Source organism: Bidens hawaiensis, unplaced genomic scaffold (assembly GCF_021521415.1).
Source record: "Bidens hawaiensis isolate Kalapana, Puna unplaced genomic scaffold, B.hawaiensis_p1.1 tig00013505_1, whole genome shotgun sequence".
NCBI classification, from domain to species: Eukaryota; Viridiplantae; Streptophyta; class Magnoliopsida; order Asterales; family Asteraceae; genus Bidens; species Bidens hawaiensis.
In genome coordinates, this window is record NW_027492146.1 from 452,479 (window position 1) to 465,785 (window position 13,307).

Here is a 13,307-nt window from a genome sequence, read left to right on the forward strand (position 1 = left end):
TGACCCTTTAGGATAGAAACATGCCCTAAATTCAGATTCTAAAATCAATGCATGCCCTAAAGGCCTAAATTCAATACCTTATTCCCTTCTTTTGCCCTAATTTCCAAAATCAATACATGCCCTAGATTCAAATTCTAGAATGCATGAATCACTATTCTAAATTTCTAATCGAGGATTACATTAAATTCACTTACTCAAATGCATAAAGATTCCCTGTAGTTCCAGCTCTAATTATTCTACATCTCTTAATTATTAAGGAGATAGACAAATACAACAATGAAACATATATATAACAAGATTAGTAGATTACCAAACACAAATTGTTCATGAATGAAGTAACATGGATATATAAAGTTTTGGAACCAAAAATATCATTTCTAACCTTTGCTGATGAAAACCAAGCATTTTGAAATCCTCATACAAATTACAGGCATTTTTTATCGTGTAGCAACCAAATTGCCCATGAGTCCTCCCCCGACTTCAAAATGTTTAGCACTTGAAAATCCTGCTTTTAAAGCAAGATGCTCCAACTCCTCACCTGTATATTATTTGCAAGTAGTAAAGTGAGTTTAATAGTCATATGAAACTTAAGGGTATCACATTGTAAATATAATGGTGTCTTAGGATCTCTAGCTCATCAAAATTAATAATATTCCGACTGATGGAAATTGAAGGCCAAATCATGCCTACTAGTGACATGTTATCATCATTATTCTATTTCATTATATACAAACATATATCGGATAAAATTAACGAACCTGTATAGAATTCTTGAATTGAGGTCTTTAGATATCGATATTCCTCTGAAAGCCCATAACTAGCTGCTACAGGCACAACTATATTGTCTATCATCCAACCCTACCACAAAACTCATAAATTTCACAGGATGTTCACAAAATGAAACTTGCAACGCATAACATAAACCAAACCTGAATAGTCGTCCTAAATTCATCAGTGGTCTTGTTGAAATCAAGGATTGAAGCTTTCGACCCTGGTTTCAAAACTCGATAGACCTCCTTCATTGCCTTGTATTTGTCAATAACATTTCTTAGCCCATAGCCCATGGTAATTGCATCAAAATAACAGTCGGAAAATGGCAAATCAAGTGCATCACCTTCCACCCACCTACATATATAATCACCATTGTGTTGGACCAGTCACAAGTAAAAGGTTTAAATTATTAACAAGACATTTAAGTGGAACTAACAAAAGGTAAATATACTATACCAATGAATGCTCACTTAAGGTTACGATAGCAGGCTTTCGGGTGTAGTTTCTGGCGAGAGGAAGCAATGTCTAGTTGTTGTCTTGAAAAGTCAAACCCAATAACCTGCAAATTATTAGGGTCAATTTTTTTTTGAGCGGCCAACAAACAGAGAATTGTCTAGGTACTCCGTACAGAGTGACCCAATGGCAAAAGGCCACCGCCAGCTAACCCAACCCAGCCCTACGCACCTCCAAGTGATGATAACAAGTTAAACTAATTAATTAAATTACAAGTGAATAATAATAATAATAATAATAATAATAATAATAACAATAGGTGACCAACTACTCACCTGGCCATGGAGTCCAACCTTTTGAGACAAGAGAAATGCCAGGTCACCACTTCCACAACACAAATCCAATGCATTACAACCTTCTTTTGCCCTAGTTTTCAGATATCAATACATTCAATGGGGAAGTATCATTAGGGCCATGGGTCCCCCCCCTGTTTTTTTGCGCAGCTGTGTAAATGTATTCGTTTTTTGCCGGAAAATTTTATACGTAGTGTAAATTTACCTGTTTTCGGCCGAAAATTTGAGCCCGACCCGCCTGTTTGTTTTCGCAGTAGTGTAAATGTATCCAATTTTCGCCCGAAAATCTTATACATAGTGTAAATTTTCCATTTTTCGCCCGAAAATTTGAACCCAGCCCCCCTCGTTTATCATTTTTCTAATGCATTTTGAGTTCCCCCCCCCCCCCAAAAAAAAATACAGTATTAATCACTATTTGAATCCACATCTCAAATAATGCCTAAATAAATATTACACATTATTATTATTAGTGAATTGATTAATTAATTAAAGGTTAGCTACTAACTCACCCAGTCCAGTCAACTGCCATTCGCTTCCATATGCGATGTTGCCCCAAACTCAACACATCATTCAGCTGTTATGTAATGTAACAGATCATATATATTAATATTACTAATTAATCGCATGTCAATCAAATAATTAAGTACGTTATCGTAAACAGGAGCAATGCGGTTGAACAGTGCTTGCCGGTCACCGGAGGCCATGATAATTTGCTGCTGCTGCTGCCGTCGTCGTCTGCCGGCAACCGAAGGCGCAAATGACAGCTGAGGAAGCACCGATGATTGTGACGTCATTCTTACATTTGCGTATTATTGATTTGCTACGTTTCAGGATAACGTTTTCAGGTGTACAAAACCGGTTTATTTGAAGAAGAAAAAAATAGAAGAAAGAAAGAAAAAACCGGTTGAAAGCAAAAATATTCTAGCTTATCAAACCAATTCGGTTCGGGTTATAAATAGGTCTGGGACAAAGATAGTGATTTTTTTGTATGTTTTCTAATTTGGTTTGGATCCAAAACCGGGTACGGGAATGCGACTACAAACGAATATACGTACCTGCAGGTTGGGTTGGGTTGGGTCTTAACCAGTTTATCAAGGCCGGGCCACTTTTTTGGTACATGTATTTAAGATGTATTGTATCAAAGTTTGTAGACATTTTGACCCTAGAATTTTTATTTTTTTTTTGAAAGGCTAAAACGAAAAGAGACACTACTTACAAGATACAAGCAGTCCAAACAATACAAAGGAAAATAAATAACATCAACAAAACATGCAATCGCTTATAATGGAAAATTAACAAAATTGAACCTGCACCACTAATTACGTCATCACCAGAGGAGCGTTATTAATGATAACATTATTCCCTGTCAACCATATCATCCAACACGTCTAGGGTCAAAATGGCACATTTCTTTACAAATAATATTCTTATTCGGGTACGCGAGAATCTCTTCCACCGACTCAAAATTGGTTTGTCTCGAAATCTTGACCCAATTATGTATTATCAGCCAAATGTCATTAATACCCTTGCAGTCAACAAACATGTGTTGTGAAGTTTCTACCCCTTCAACACAAAAAACACACTTCACGTCACCAACTGTAATACCCCGTGTATATAGCGCCGCTTTAGTCGCAATGCGGAACAATCTCCAAATAAAGCAATTAATTTTAATAGGAGCCCACTTAAACTAAAATGTGAAATTTTATACCCGCCATTTCCAACCTTTCCAACAGTACATATTGTAATAATTTTGTTTGATTAGCTACACTATTTTTGAAACCAACATATCATCATCATCATCATCATCATCGTACTCAGTATATCCCACCAATAGCAATGCTATGGTAGGATCTGAGGAGGGTAAGATGTAGACAGCCTTACCTCTATCCCATAGGGATAGAGAGGCTGCTTCCGGTGAGACCCCCGGCTCGATAGTAGTTTTGCATCAAGCCTTGGACATAAGGCACATAGCACTCAATCATCGGGACACCGGCTGATCGGTGCATGTGCCCTTGTCTTTCGGCTATCAACGCCACCACATGATGCCTGATTAACCTTCCGCCACTTTTAACGTTATTTTCACGAGATTAGTAAAATAACGTCAAAATTAGTGCAATTTTACTTTTGCCCACCCGAGGGTTCACACTTATGGGCTGCAACATATTCTAAACAAAAACACCAAAACTATACATTGTTTTCCTTCCCAATTCACCGCTGCCTGCAAGCCAACTCTCTTGTGAAATCTTAAATATAACATACATATATACTTATTCAATGCGTATACGGTATACACCATTTTCACATGACCAGAGGAGCTATTATATTTTCTCAACCAAAGACCTGAAATTTGCTGCAAACCCAAACCAAAACAGCAAAACTTAAAGAAACATATGGATTTATACGAACAGGGGTTAGAAATATATGGATTTTATATAAAAACTAGTATTTGGCTATGACATTGGTTTGAAAAGTTATTAGTATGACACTGGTGATACCCATCTGATTAACTGAATATACTTAGCCACATAATATCATAAACGGATACGCCCACAAACCCAATGGTTATGCAATACACGGAAAATACAAGAGAAAAAATTTATAATCAGCCCATGCAAAGGGTTTGATTAAACCATTGTCAAATTCCATCCATATACAGTAGAACTAAAAGGTCTCAAAATTTTAGATCTTCTGTGCAACTTAACTAAAACCAACTTTTAAATCACTTGCGTTAGTACTAAACAGACTGCAATTCTTTCATATGTTATTTTGCGATCGTAATAAGGATATAGTCGGGCCAAGTGCGCTACCTCTTAAGGCTCTGTATGACCATTTGTTCCGCCCAGTATCCCTTTTCATCTCTTCATTTATTTCCATCAATTCTGATTTCTTTGCGCTTAAAAACTCCTCCAGTTCAGTCCACGTGTTGACTTCTTTGTTTCCAGCCACTAGTCGAGAAAATTATAACAAATCCATTATGCATGCAAGCATAGGTCTTTGACCCGATGATTTATTAACTAGTCGACTCACATTTTGTTTATAAACTATGTTACTAAATTTGAGAAACTGGTTGTATAAAAACTGACTTGTGACCCAGCCAGCACATTCCGCCACCTTACCACCTCCAAGTTTACTAATTTTGTTTGTTTTGAGCGCCAAAAGGTTGAATAACATTAGAGGTGTAAATGAGCCGAGCCGCTCATGATCGGCTCACTAAAAGGTTGAATCGAGCCGTACTTAAACGAGCTGGAGCCTTTCTTGGAGCTCATTTATTAAACATTAAGCTCGATTATTTATATAATTTTAACTTAATATATTAAATTAACTTTTGCATAATGACTATTAGTATATACAAAAGTATGATAGAATAACTAAATAATATATGTTACTTTATATATAAAAATTATAATTATAGATACAGTTAGTTACTCAGATGGTCCCTGCTATTTTCCCAAATTACAAGTTTGGTCCTTAAGTTTGAAAAAGAACATGCATGCTCCCCCATCATTTCAAAAATGCAACAAGGATGGTCCTTGAAATGGATGGGCATTAGCATTTCCAGTTAGGTGCATGTGAATGACTAAAATACCCTTAATGATAAATTCAAAATAACTATAAACGTATATATATAGGGGAGGGATCTTTTGAGAACCATGTTGAGTTGTAAGAACTTAAGAACTCCATTCTAGGCCACACATTTAATTAGGTGGATTGGAATATGTGGTTGAGATTAAATCTGGCAAAAAAGTCAAAGTAGGAGAGAGAATAAAGATGTAAGTGGTTACACTGACTTTTACGTCCGTTACACATGTGTAAAATGTCGGCTCGGTGTGTAAAAAATTCTGTAATTTTTTTACGTGTATGTAACATATATTACGCATGTGTAAAAAAAATTCGAAAAAAAAAATCGTTACACTGAGTTCTTTAGAGTTCTTAAAACTCAAAGGGATTCTCATTTGAAATTCCCCTATATATATATATATATATATATATAGGATCAGGATCATGTGAGAACTTTTTGGGAATTGAGAACTATGGGAACCATTTTTGACCACAAAAAAACCCAAAAATAAAAAAAAATCATAAAACAAAAAAAAACACAAAAATAAAAAAAGTAAAAAAACCAAAGTTCTTATTTATCATCCCGGTTTCTAAAAAAACGTATAAAAAAAATTCTCGGTTTAGCTAAATTATACATATACATATATGTATAATATGTACATATATGTACACACATGTTTTTTTCCTATACACATATGTATAATTTAAGGTAAATGATAATGTACATATGTGTACATTACATAACTAGAGATTAAATGAAAGTATACATATGTGTATAGGTATAATACGAATTAAAAAGAAAAAAAAATCGGTTTTTTTTATTATACATACATGTATAATATGTACACACATGTTTTTTCCTATACACATATGTATAATTTAAGGTAAATGATAATGTACATATGTGTATATTACGTAACTAGAGATTAAATGAAAGTATACATATGTGTATAGGTATAATACGAATTAAAAAGAAAAAAAAATTCAGTTTTTTTTTTTAATGAAACCGGAATGAAATATAAGAATTTTGGTTTTTTTACTTTTTTAAAATTTTCGGTTTTGTTTGTTTTATAATTTTTTTAATATTTTTTAGAGGGTTTTTTTAGTGGTCCAAAATGGTTCTCAAAGTTCTCAATTTGCCAATGGTTCTCTTAGGATCCTTACCCTATATATATATATATATATATATATCTTTAACAAATAATATACCTGGAGTTGGATCTTTTGGGAGATTTTCCTTAACGTCAACAACTGGAGCGGTTTCATTAACTCCGTTACTGGTATCTTTAACGGCATCTGAATTACTTTGATTGAGACTGCGTACATCAGCAAGAGCTGCAAACTTTATCTGCACAGAAAGCATTAAGTGAGACGCAAAAGATAATACACTTATTATATGTGTTTGGCCAAATTTACCCACACACCATTTCAATGATGGAGCAGTAACTAAAAGTGGTAAAGAGGGTAAAACTGTCCAATCATATATAATTATGAAAGCTTTTAAGTACCTCTAAACTTCCATCCTCTTTATAAAGAGAGTTTTCAGGGCCATCTTCATCCATTTTATCTGATACAATGGGATACTCTGGAACCGGTATCAAAATGATGTTATCACCATCATAATATGATATTTTCCCAACCTGTAATTAAAATTGAATTTTTAGCATAGGAACAATAATGAAATGCCTGAGGGCATCTTTGCTTGAATATAGTTTCTAGTAAATTGTACCCTGAAGGAAGAGAGCTCAGGTGTCCAAGAAGCTGATAATTCAAGAACACGGTACACAATGACATCACCCTCCTAAAATTGTAAGACCATTGTTACATTAAAAATAGTGAAATGCTATGTGCTATGTACTTATGTGTGTGTGGTGAGGGAAAAGGGACCTTTGGTGAGCTGCACAGAGGAAGCTGATCAAAGTCAATGGGGTTAGTCAAAGGTGCTTGTGCATCTATAGTCAACATTGTGGAAGGCTCTTCATTTTCATTTTGATAGTCATCCTTTTTAGAAGTTGAAAACTTTTCTAAACCCCATTTTTGGCCCTTTTTCTTGCTGATACCATTCCACTGAAAAGTTACCTGAATCAGAACTCAAAAGTTCAATGAGAAGAAAGTTGAATGAAGAGCAGCATAATTAAAGTTAGAATAACTTGAATATATACATCTGGTACTTCGATATGCTTTGCATCTTCATCTGCAAGACAAAAAAAACACTTTATCTTAGCACTCCGCAATGACATGTGAACAATTGGATCCAAAACAAACTAATAATTATGTTATTATAAGCCATAGGGAAATACTTGATAAGACTGTTTGATGATTAAGTGAATGTATAAACTAGATGGTGCATACCATCATCAAGAGGTTCAAAGCGAATATGTCCTGGCCTGACTACACAAGGAACGAGTTTAGTTACTCCATTATCATTACAGTTACTTTCTTCTTGTTTAATAATAGTCTCATGCACAACTTTTGCAGGCACCTGATCCTGCTTTAACTGCAAATAGAAAGAAACTTGCACAATTAATAATGAATAACCATATCTTAAGACTCAATGAATAACGCACTTGTTGTATTACATAGATATTCGTTTTCAATATAAATTTACTTACGGGTCCCTCTTGATCACTAGTAGCCTCTTTGTTCTCGGTTTTGGATATTTCTGGCTCCACGTGGGTATCAGGCTGCAATATGATATTAGAAGTGATGAGATATTCATATAACTGAAAATGAGAAAGCTGGGCTTCAAAACCTATGGTTTTCTAGCATTTCAAAGAGAAATTACTTGCAATTTAAAGATAGCAATATGAGCACACTATGTAATCGGTAAAACGGTGGGTCGTATTGGGTTGGCCAAAACACATTTTGTTGAAATTTTCTACATCATATTATAAAAAACTTGTGTCCTATATGGTTACAGAAAAGTATGTCATTTTAGTGATAGCTCGTTGTTTATGCATTAAAATCACTTGGAGCAACTTATAACCCATTTGACCCGTTTCCTTTTTTAAGTTATTGTCTTTTTATTTTACCTGTTTGACCCGTAAGAAATATTGCATAACCTGACTTGACCATTAGTAAGTAAACGAGTGAAAATTTGGCACCTATACTTTTAATTAACAACTTACATTCTGTGCACTTTTAGCAAGTTCCCGCCTCCATTGTCTTTTAGCCTTTTTCCTTCTAGCACTTCTACTAGGGCCCTGATAATACATACCAAGAAAAGCTAAGCGCTACCACACCAAACATAACCGCTAGCCTTATTGTTTGTATCACAGTCATACAGTATATGAAGTATCTGTCTTTTATAGAACCACATAAAAAAGCAAGAAACTATTGCCCATGTGACGGAACACGATTCATTTATCTCACAAGTTGAATCTAATTCTAAGCACAATACCATACCTTTTTAGCCCCATCGGGTGCAGAAGACGCATGCTCGACTCCTTCAACGTCATCTATATTTTTGTCACTTGTTTCAGCATTTACCCTTTTAATCTCCCCATTTGGTTTAGTCTTCTTCTTGCTAATCTTTTCACTCCCATTATTGTCATCACCAACAAAAATCACCTCCAAATGATGTTTCTTCTTCCTATGATTCACAAAAGCAAATTATGGTGAGAAATAATTATAAAATATAAGCATCGCCTATGAGATTTTTTTAATAATATGCATACAGCCATACACAACAGAGGATTATAAAATTACCTCTTCTCCTTAGAAGGAGATTTAACCTTTTCAATGACTGCTTTTCCGCCACTCTTCTTCTTTGATTCAATCTTTTTGTTATTGATTGTTTCAGGATGATGCTCATCATCATTTATGCCATTATCCTCTTCTGGAACTTTATCTTCAACGTCATTCGTTACAGCCATTCGGTGTTTCTTCTTCCTATGATTCACAAATACAAGCACATGTAAGCCACACAAGCAAATTTGCACATCGTTTAACAAATGCCTTCAACCAATTTTCAAATGTATTAAATAATGGCATATATAATGAATCTTGTAGACCATAATATACATATAAATAATTTGAAATAAAGACTAATGAGCAATATTGCAACTATATATTGAATATGCATGAAACAAAGAAAATGCTACAGATTTCTTGGGGCATCTAAAAGAGGGAAGTGCTTTAGATTTCAAGGGAACCGAGAGAGTAGCATCCAATACCAAAACTGGTGTGTTACCTAAGATATAAATTGAGCCAAGGTCGATTGCCCTTTATGCAATTAACCTATCCTATATTACACACCTAACGAACCATAGTGTACCACAAATCTAAATCAAAAACAAAAGGCGCATAACAATTGCATGACCTACTTTGAGGTTTTAAGCTTTGTGGAGGCTTTTCTTTTCTTAGAAGACGTTTGTTTTGGTGCAGGTTCATCTTCCGACTTTACCACCTCACCTTCCTCATATTCACTTTGGTAGCCTCCAGTTTCTTTATCAAACTCTTCATTGGCCAAAAGTAGCACCCCGTTATCTACAGGTTCCCTTCCATTAGCTTCATCATTAGGCAAATTGCATGCATCTACACCCTCTGTTGCTTCACCCAAAGCCAGCTCTTTCCTTTTCACACTGAAGTAACAAGCACATGTTGAGTTATTAAACGGCTAAATACACGATTGCTTAAGAACAATAATGCAAAGTCAAATGTAATTGTGTAAAGCTGACCTAATAATATCATTATCCTTCAAGATACGAGTCGACTCAGATGGTGGTAACACAAAGCCTTCCATCTGCAAGAGGTAAAGGTTACTTAATCTTAACTACCCATTAAAAGAAAGTGTAAAATCATTGAATTTGCAGATTTGAAGTCTCAAATTGAATTCCTATCATCAGTATTAGATATTTTTCAAAGACATAAAAACAGGAAATAATATGCATATACACAAGAACAGATTAACTTTCCAAGAGAATACAGTTTTGTTGCTAGTGACTGAATGTATTATCCTATATTAACACATAAGTTTGAAACAAAGCGGAACGGTAGTTTTAGGATCAAAATGAATTGTTTTTAACATCAAACTCAAGCTTACTAAATGTAACATCATGTCATCACATTCAGTATGCTTTGTGATTCAAGCCTGTGAGCCACTGGTGTCAGATTACTAATAGCGTCCCACAATGATTCCACTTCTTTGGGCATATTTAAGCACATTTTCAGTTTCAAATAGAGATGAAAACGAGCCAAGCCACTCGTGAGCAACTCAAGGTCGGCTAGTTAAAAGCTTGGCTCCAAAGCTTGAATGGAGCCGAGCTTAAAGGAGCTTGAGCCTAAAAATAGCTTGTTTAAAAAAACAAGCCAGAGCTTCACATTCCAAGCACAAGCCGGCTTGCAAGCCTAAACGAGCCTGTTATTCATATAATTTTTATTTAATATATTAAGTATATAATTTTATAATAACTAGTATTATACATAAATATATGGAAATAAAATAAGTATATAATAAATATTATGCTATGTATATAAAAACAAATTATATGCAAAAAAAAGAAGTATAGATATAAGTAAAATAATAAGCTAGTTGAGCCTTAGCCGAGCATGAGCTTAAAAACTACTCACGAGCGAGCTCGAGCTTTAAAAATAGAGCTCTAAACTATCTAAGCTTGAGCTTGGAAAACTACTCACAAGCCTTGCTCGAACTTAAAAAACCACACAAGCCGAGCTCAAGCTCTAAAAGTAGAGCTTGAACGGAGCCGAGCTCGAGCTTGGAAAACTACTCACGAGCCAAGCTCGAGCATAGATGAGCTCGGCTCGGCTTGTTTACACCCCTAGCTTCGACATTCACATTACAAATCAATCGTTCGACGCATTAGGTTAAACGCCGACATTCAAAACCTAAATGCAAACATTTCTAGAGTAATATAAGTTCAATTCTACAAACAAATTATATATGTGATGAATAACAAACTAATTAGGTTTTAGTACATTTAACAACAATCAAAATGGAGTGAATATAAGTAAGGAAATAGAGAGAGTTACAAATAGGAGGATGCCGTTAGGGCACGAATGCTGCAGGTTGAACTTGTGGAGAAGATGATCGCATATGTCGGAGATGTTCGGATGCTTATGTGGTTCGATTAGAGTCCAGCTGTTGCTCATGCCGACGGAACGTTGAGTTAGGTTAAGAACTGAGCAATCGTCGAATGTTATGCGAAGACGTAACGGTGGAACCTCCATTTGTGACGACGGTGATGGAAGTGGATGGATACTGCGCTCTAAAACCCCATTCTTGTAAACCTTGGTTTTGTGAGTGAGTACCTTTTGGCTTTTGTTACTGGGCTTAATTATTTATGGCTCGCAGGATCAAACGAGTCAAACCGCTGACGAGCTATTTGAAGCCTTATTGAGCGTTTAGTTATTGAGCCTTGTATATGTTTAAGTTTTAGCTCTTTTAGACTCTCATGTGTTAATTTCGCCCTACACGATTTAGCTCAAACCGAGCTTTGGCTTGTTTAAGGTACTGCACACGAGCTCGAGTCGAGGTTAGGCTGGTTCGAGGTTTCTCGAAATATATAAATTAATTAAATATGCTAATAACTTAGTTATTTAAACGTTGTGGGGCGTCGTGGGGTGTTATTGGCCCTGGCGTTGAGACATCGATCATAAACGCCACAAGGTCCACGACAAAGGGGCACGAGGGGAAGGCGCTAGTTGGCTCACGACCTCTAGCGATGAGTGGAGAGATGTTCTGGGGGTGCTATTGGTTTACACGTCACAACAGGCTCAAGTGAAGGGGTAGGGGTGAACGATCAGCACCATGTGACACGATACTAGAGGATGAATCTATGGTTAAGCTTCAACCACAACACAGCCTTAACATGTTAGCTTGATTGCAACTCATTTACAATTTCTCAATTAGTTTGTTTCATTTAACAAATGTTATTTGTGGTTGAGTTTGTGTTACATGATTTTAGTGTACGTAGGTTAGGATTGATGTTTGTGAACGCTAGGTGTGTGAATCTCTTATGGCATTTTGGTTGGTAGGAATTCAAAGGATTTAAATGGAACTGGAATTTAAATTCCATTCCATAACATGTTTGGTTGGCCAAAACAAGAAAGTCCAACCAATTCCTTCAAACTGTGGATTTCACAATCCTTCATTATATCTATGGAAAGTTTGATTAATCAATGGAATCTTTATATTATATTACATAACTGTCCCTGGCAAACAATAGCAAAACTGTTGACCCTCATCTCCTAATCGCAACCGACACCGACAGTTTTCTCCAGCGACAACCACCAACACCTTTCTCCGGTGACCACCACCAACGTTATTCCATCGATATCTGAACCACATTTTTCGGCTATAACATTGCCTAAGCATCGCCGCCACTCCCTTCATTAAGTCAAACGTGCATGAAACACCAGCAGGCGCCACCATCGTGTTACCGGCCAGATAAGAACCACCGTAACCCCCTGTTTTTCCTTCATCGATTCGATTTTGATTGTCGCTACTTGGTAATAGCTGGTGATGGATTTTGATTTCAGATCTGGATCAGGATGGTGATGTATTGGCGGTTGAAGCTCGCCTCCCCTAATGATAGACGAAGGTGTTTTTAAGATCTAGGTTAACATTAACCATACTGGTGGTGGTCGGGACGGTGGTGACCGGCGGGGCTTTTAAGAGGCAAATGACGGAATATATTTGTTGATTCTCTAAAGGCAATTTTGTCTTTTTTGTTCATTCCAATTCCAATCAACAAAAGGATAACCAAACAGAAGATTGTTTTCCAAAGGAATCCCTTAAATTCCAATTCCAATTCCAATTCCAATTCCAAAACATTCTGTGAACCAAACGCACCCTTAAGGGGTAAAATATCTATAGTCTGCGCACCACATCTGTAGCAAAAGAGGTGGACCAAACCTCTGCAGTATGCAAGAAGAAGACTGTTTGTTTTTTAACGTCTACGGACTGATAAAATAAACCAAAAATTTTTAGTGGAAACTGAAACACCCCAAATTAAATAACCATTTTTATTATTTATTCGATGCGGAAAATGGGGTCCCAAAAATTTCTTTACTTTCCAATAACATAAAACTAAATTCTATTAACCGAACACAACGTTTAACTTTTACAACAACTTGTCTTCTAATTAAAGACAATATGCACTCAGAATTTATTATTAAAAATAGATAATTAAACTTTAGATGTGTATTGAT

General features: G+C 35.7%; 2 protein-coding genes across 2 annotated transcripts; both read right to left on the reverse strand.

The window, feature by feature from the left end:
- Positions 1 to 314: 314 nt before the first annotated feature.
- LOC143544264 (2-phytyl-1,4-beta-naphthoquinone methyltransferase, chloroplastic-like) lies at positions 315 to 2,385 on the reverse strand. Its single transcript, XM_077036399.1, has 7 exons — positions 2,225 to 2,385; positions 2,087 to 2,151; positions 1,560 to 1,650; positions 1,242 to 1,330; positions 930 to 1,125; positions 759 to 858; positions 315 to 538 (listed from the first exon to the last, which is right to left on the reverse strand). Exons 1-7 carry the CDS (start codon positions 2,369 to 2,371, stop codon positions 438 to 440), a joined length of 789 nt encoding a protein of 262 aa, XP_076892514.1. The 5' UTR covers positions 2,372 to 2,385; the 3' UTR covers positions 315 to 437.
- A 1,763-nt stretch (positions 2,386 to 4,148) lies between these two features.
- Positions 4,149 to 11,324, reverse strand: LOC143544265 (coilin-like). Its single transcript, XM_077036401.1, has 14 exons — positions 11,127 to 11,324; positions 9,815 to 9,879; positions 9,461 to 9,718; positions 8,844 to 9,026; positions 8,541 to 8,727; positions 8,264 to 8,338; positions 7,748 to 7,819; positions 7,488 to 7,632; positions 7,298 to 7,329; positions 7,023 to 7,214; positions 6,865 to 6,936; positions 6,644 to 6,775; positions 6,345 to 6,483; positions 4,149 to 4,522 (listed from the first exon to the last, which is right to left on the reverse strand). The coding sequence occupies exons 1-14, from the start codon at positions 11,322 to 11,324 to the stop codon at positions 4,332 to 4,334; spliced, it is 1,941 nt and encodes a 646-aa protein (XP_076892516.1). The 3' UTR covers positions 4,149 to 4,331.
- Between the last annotated feature and the right edge of the window lie 1,983 nt (positions 11,325 to 13,307).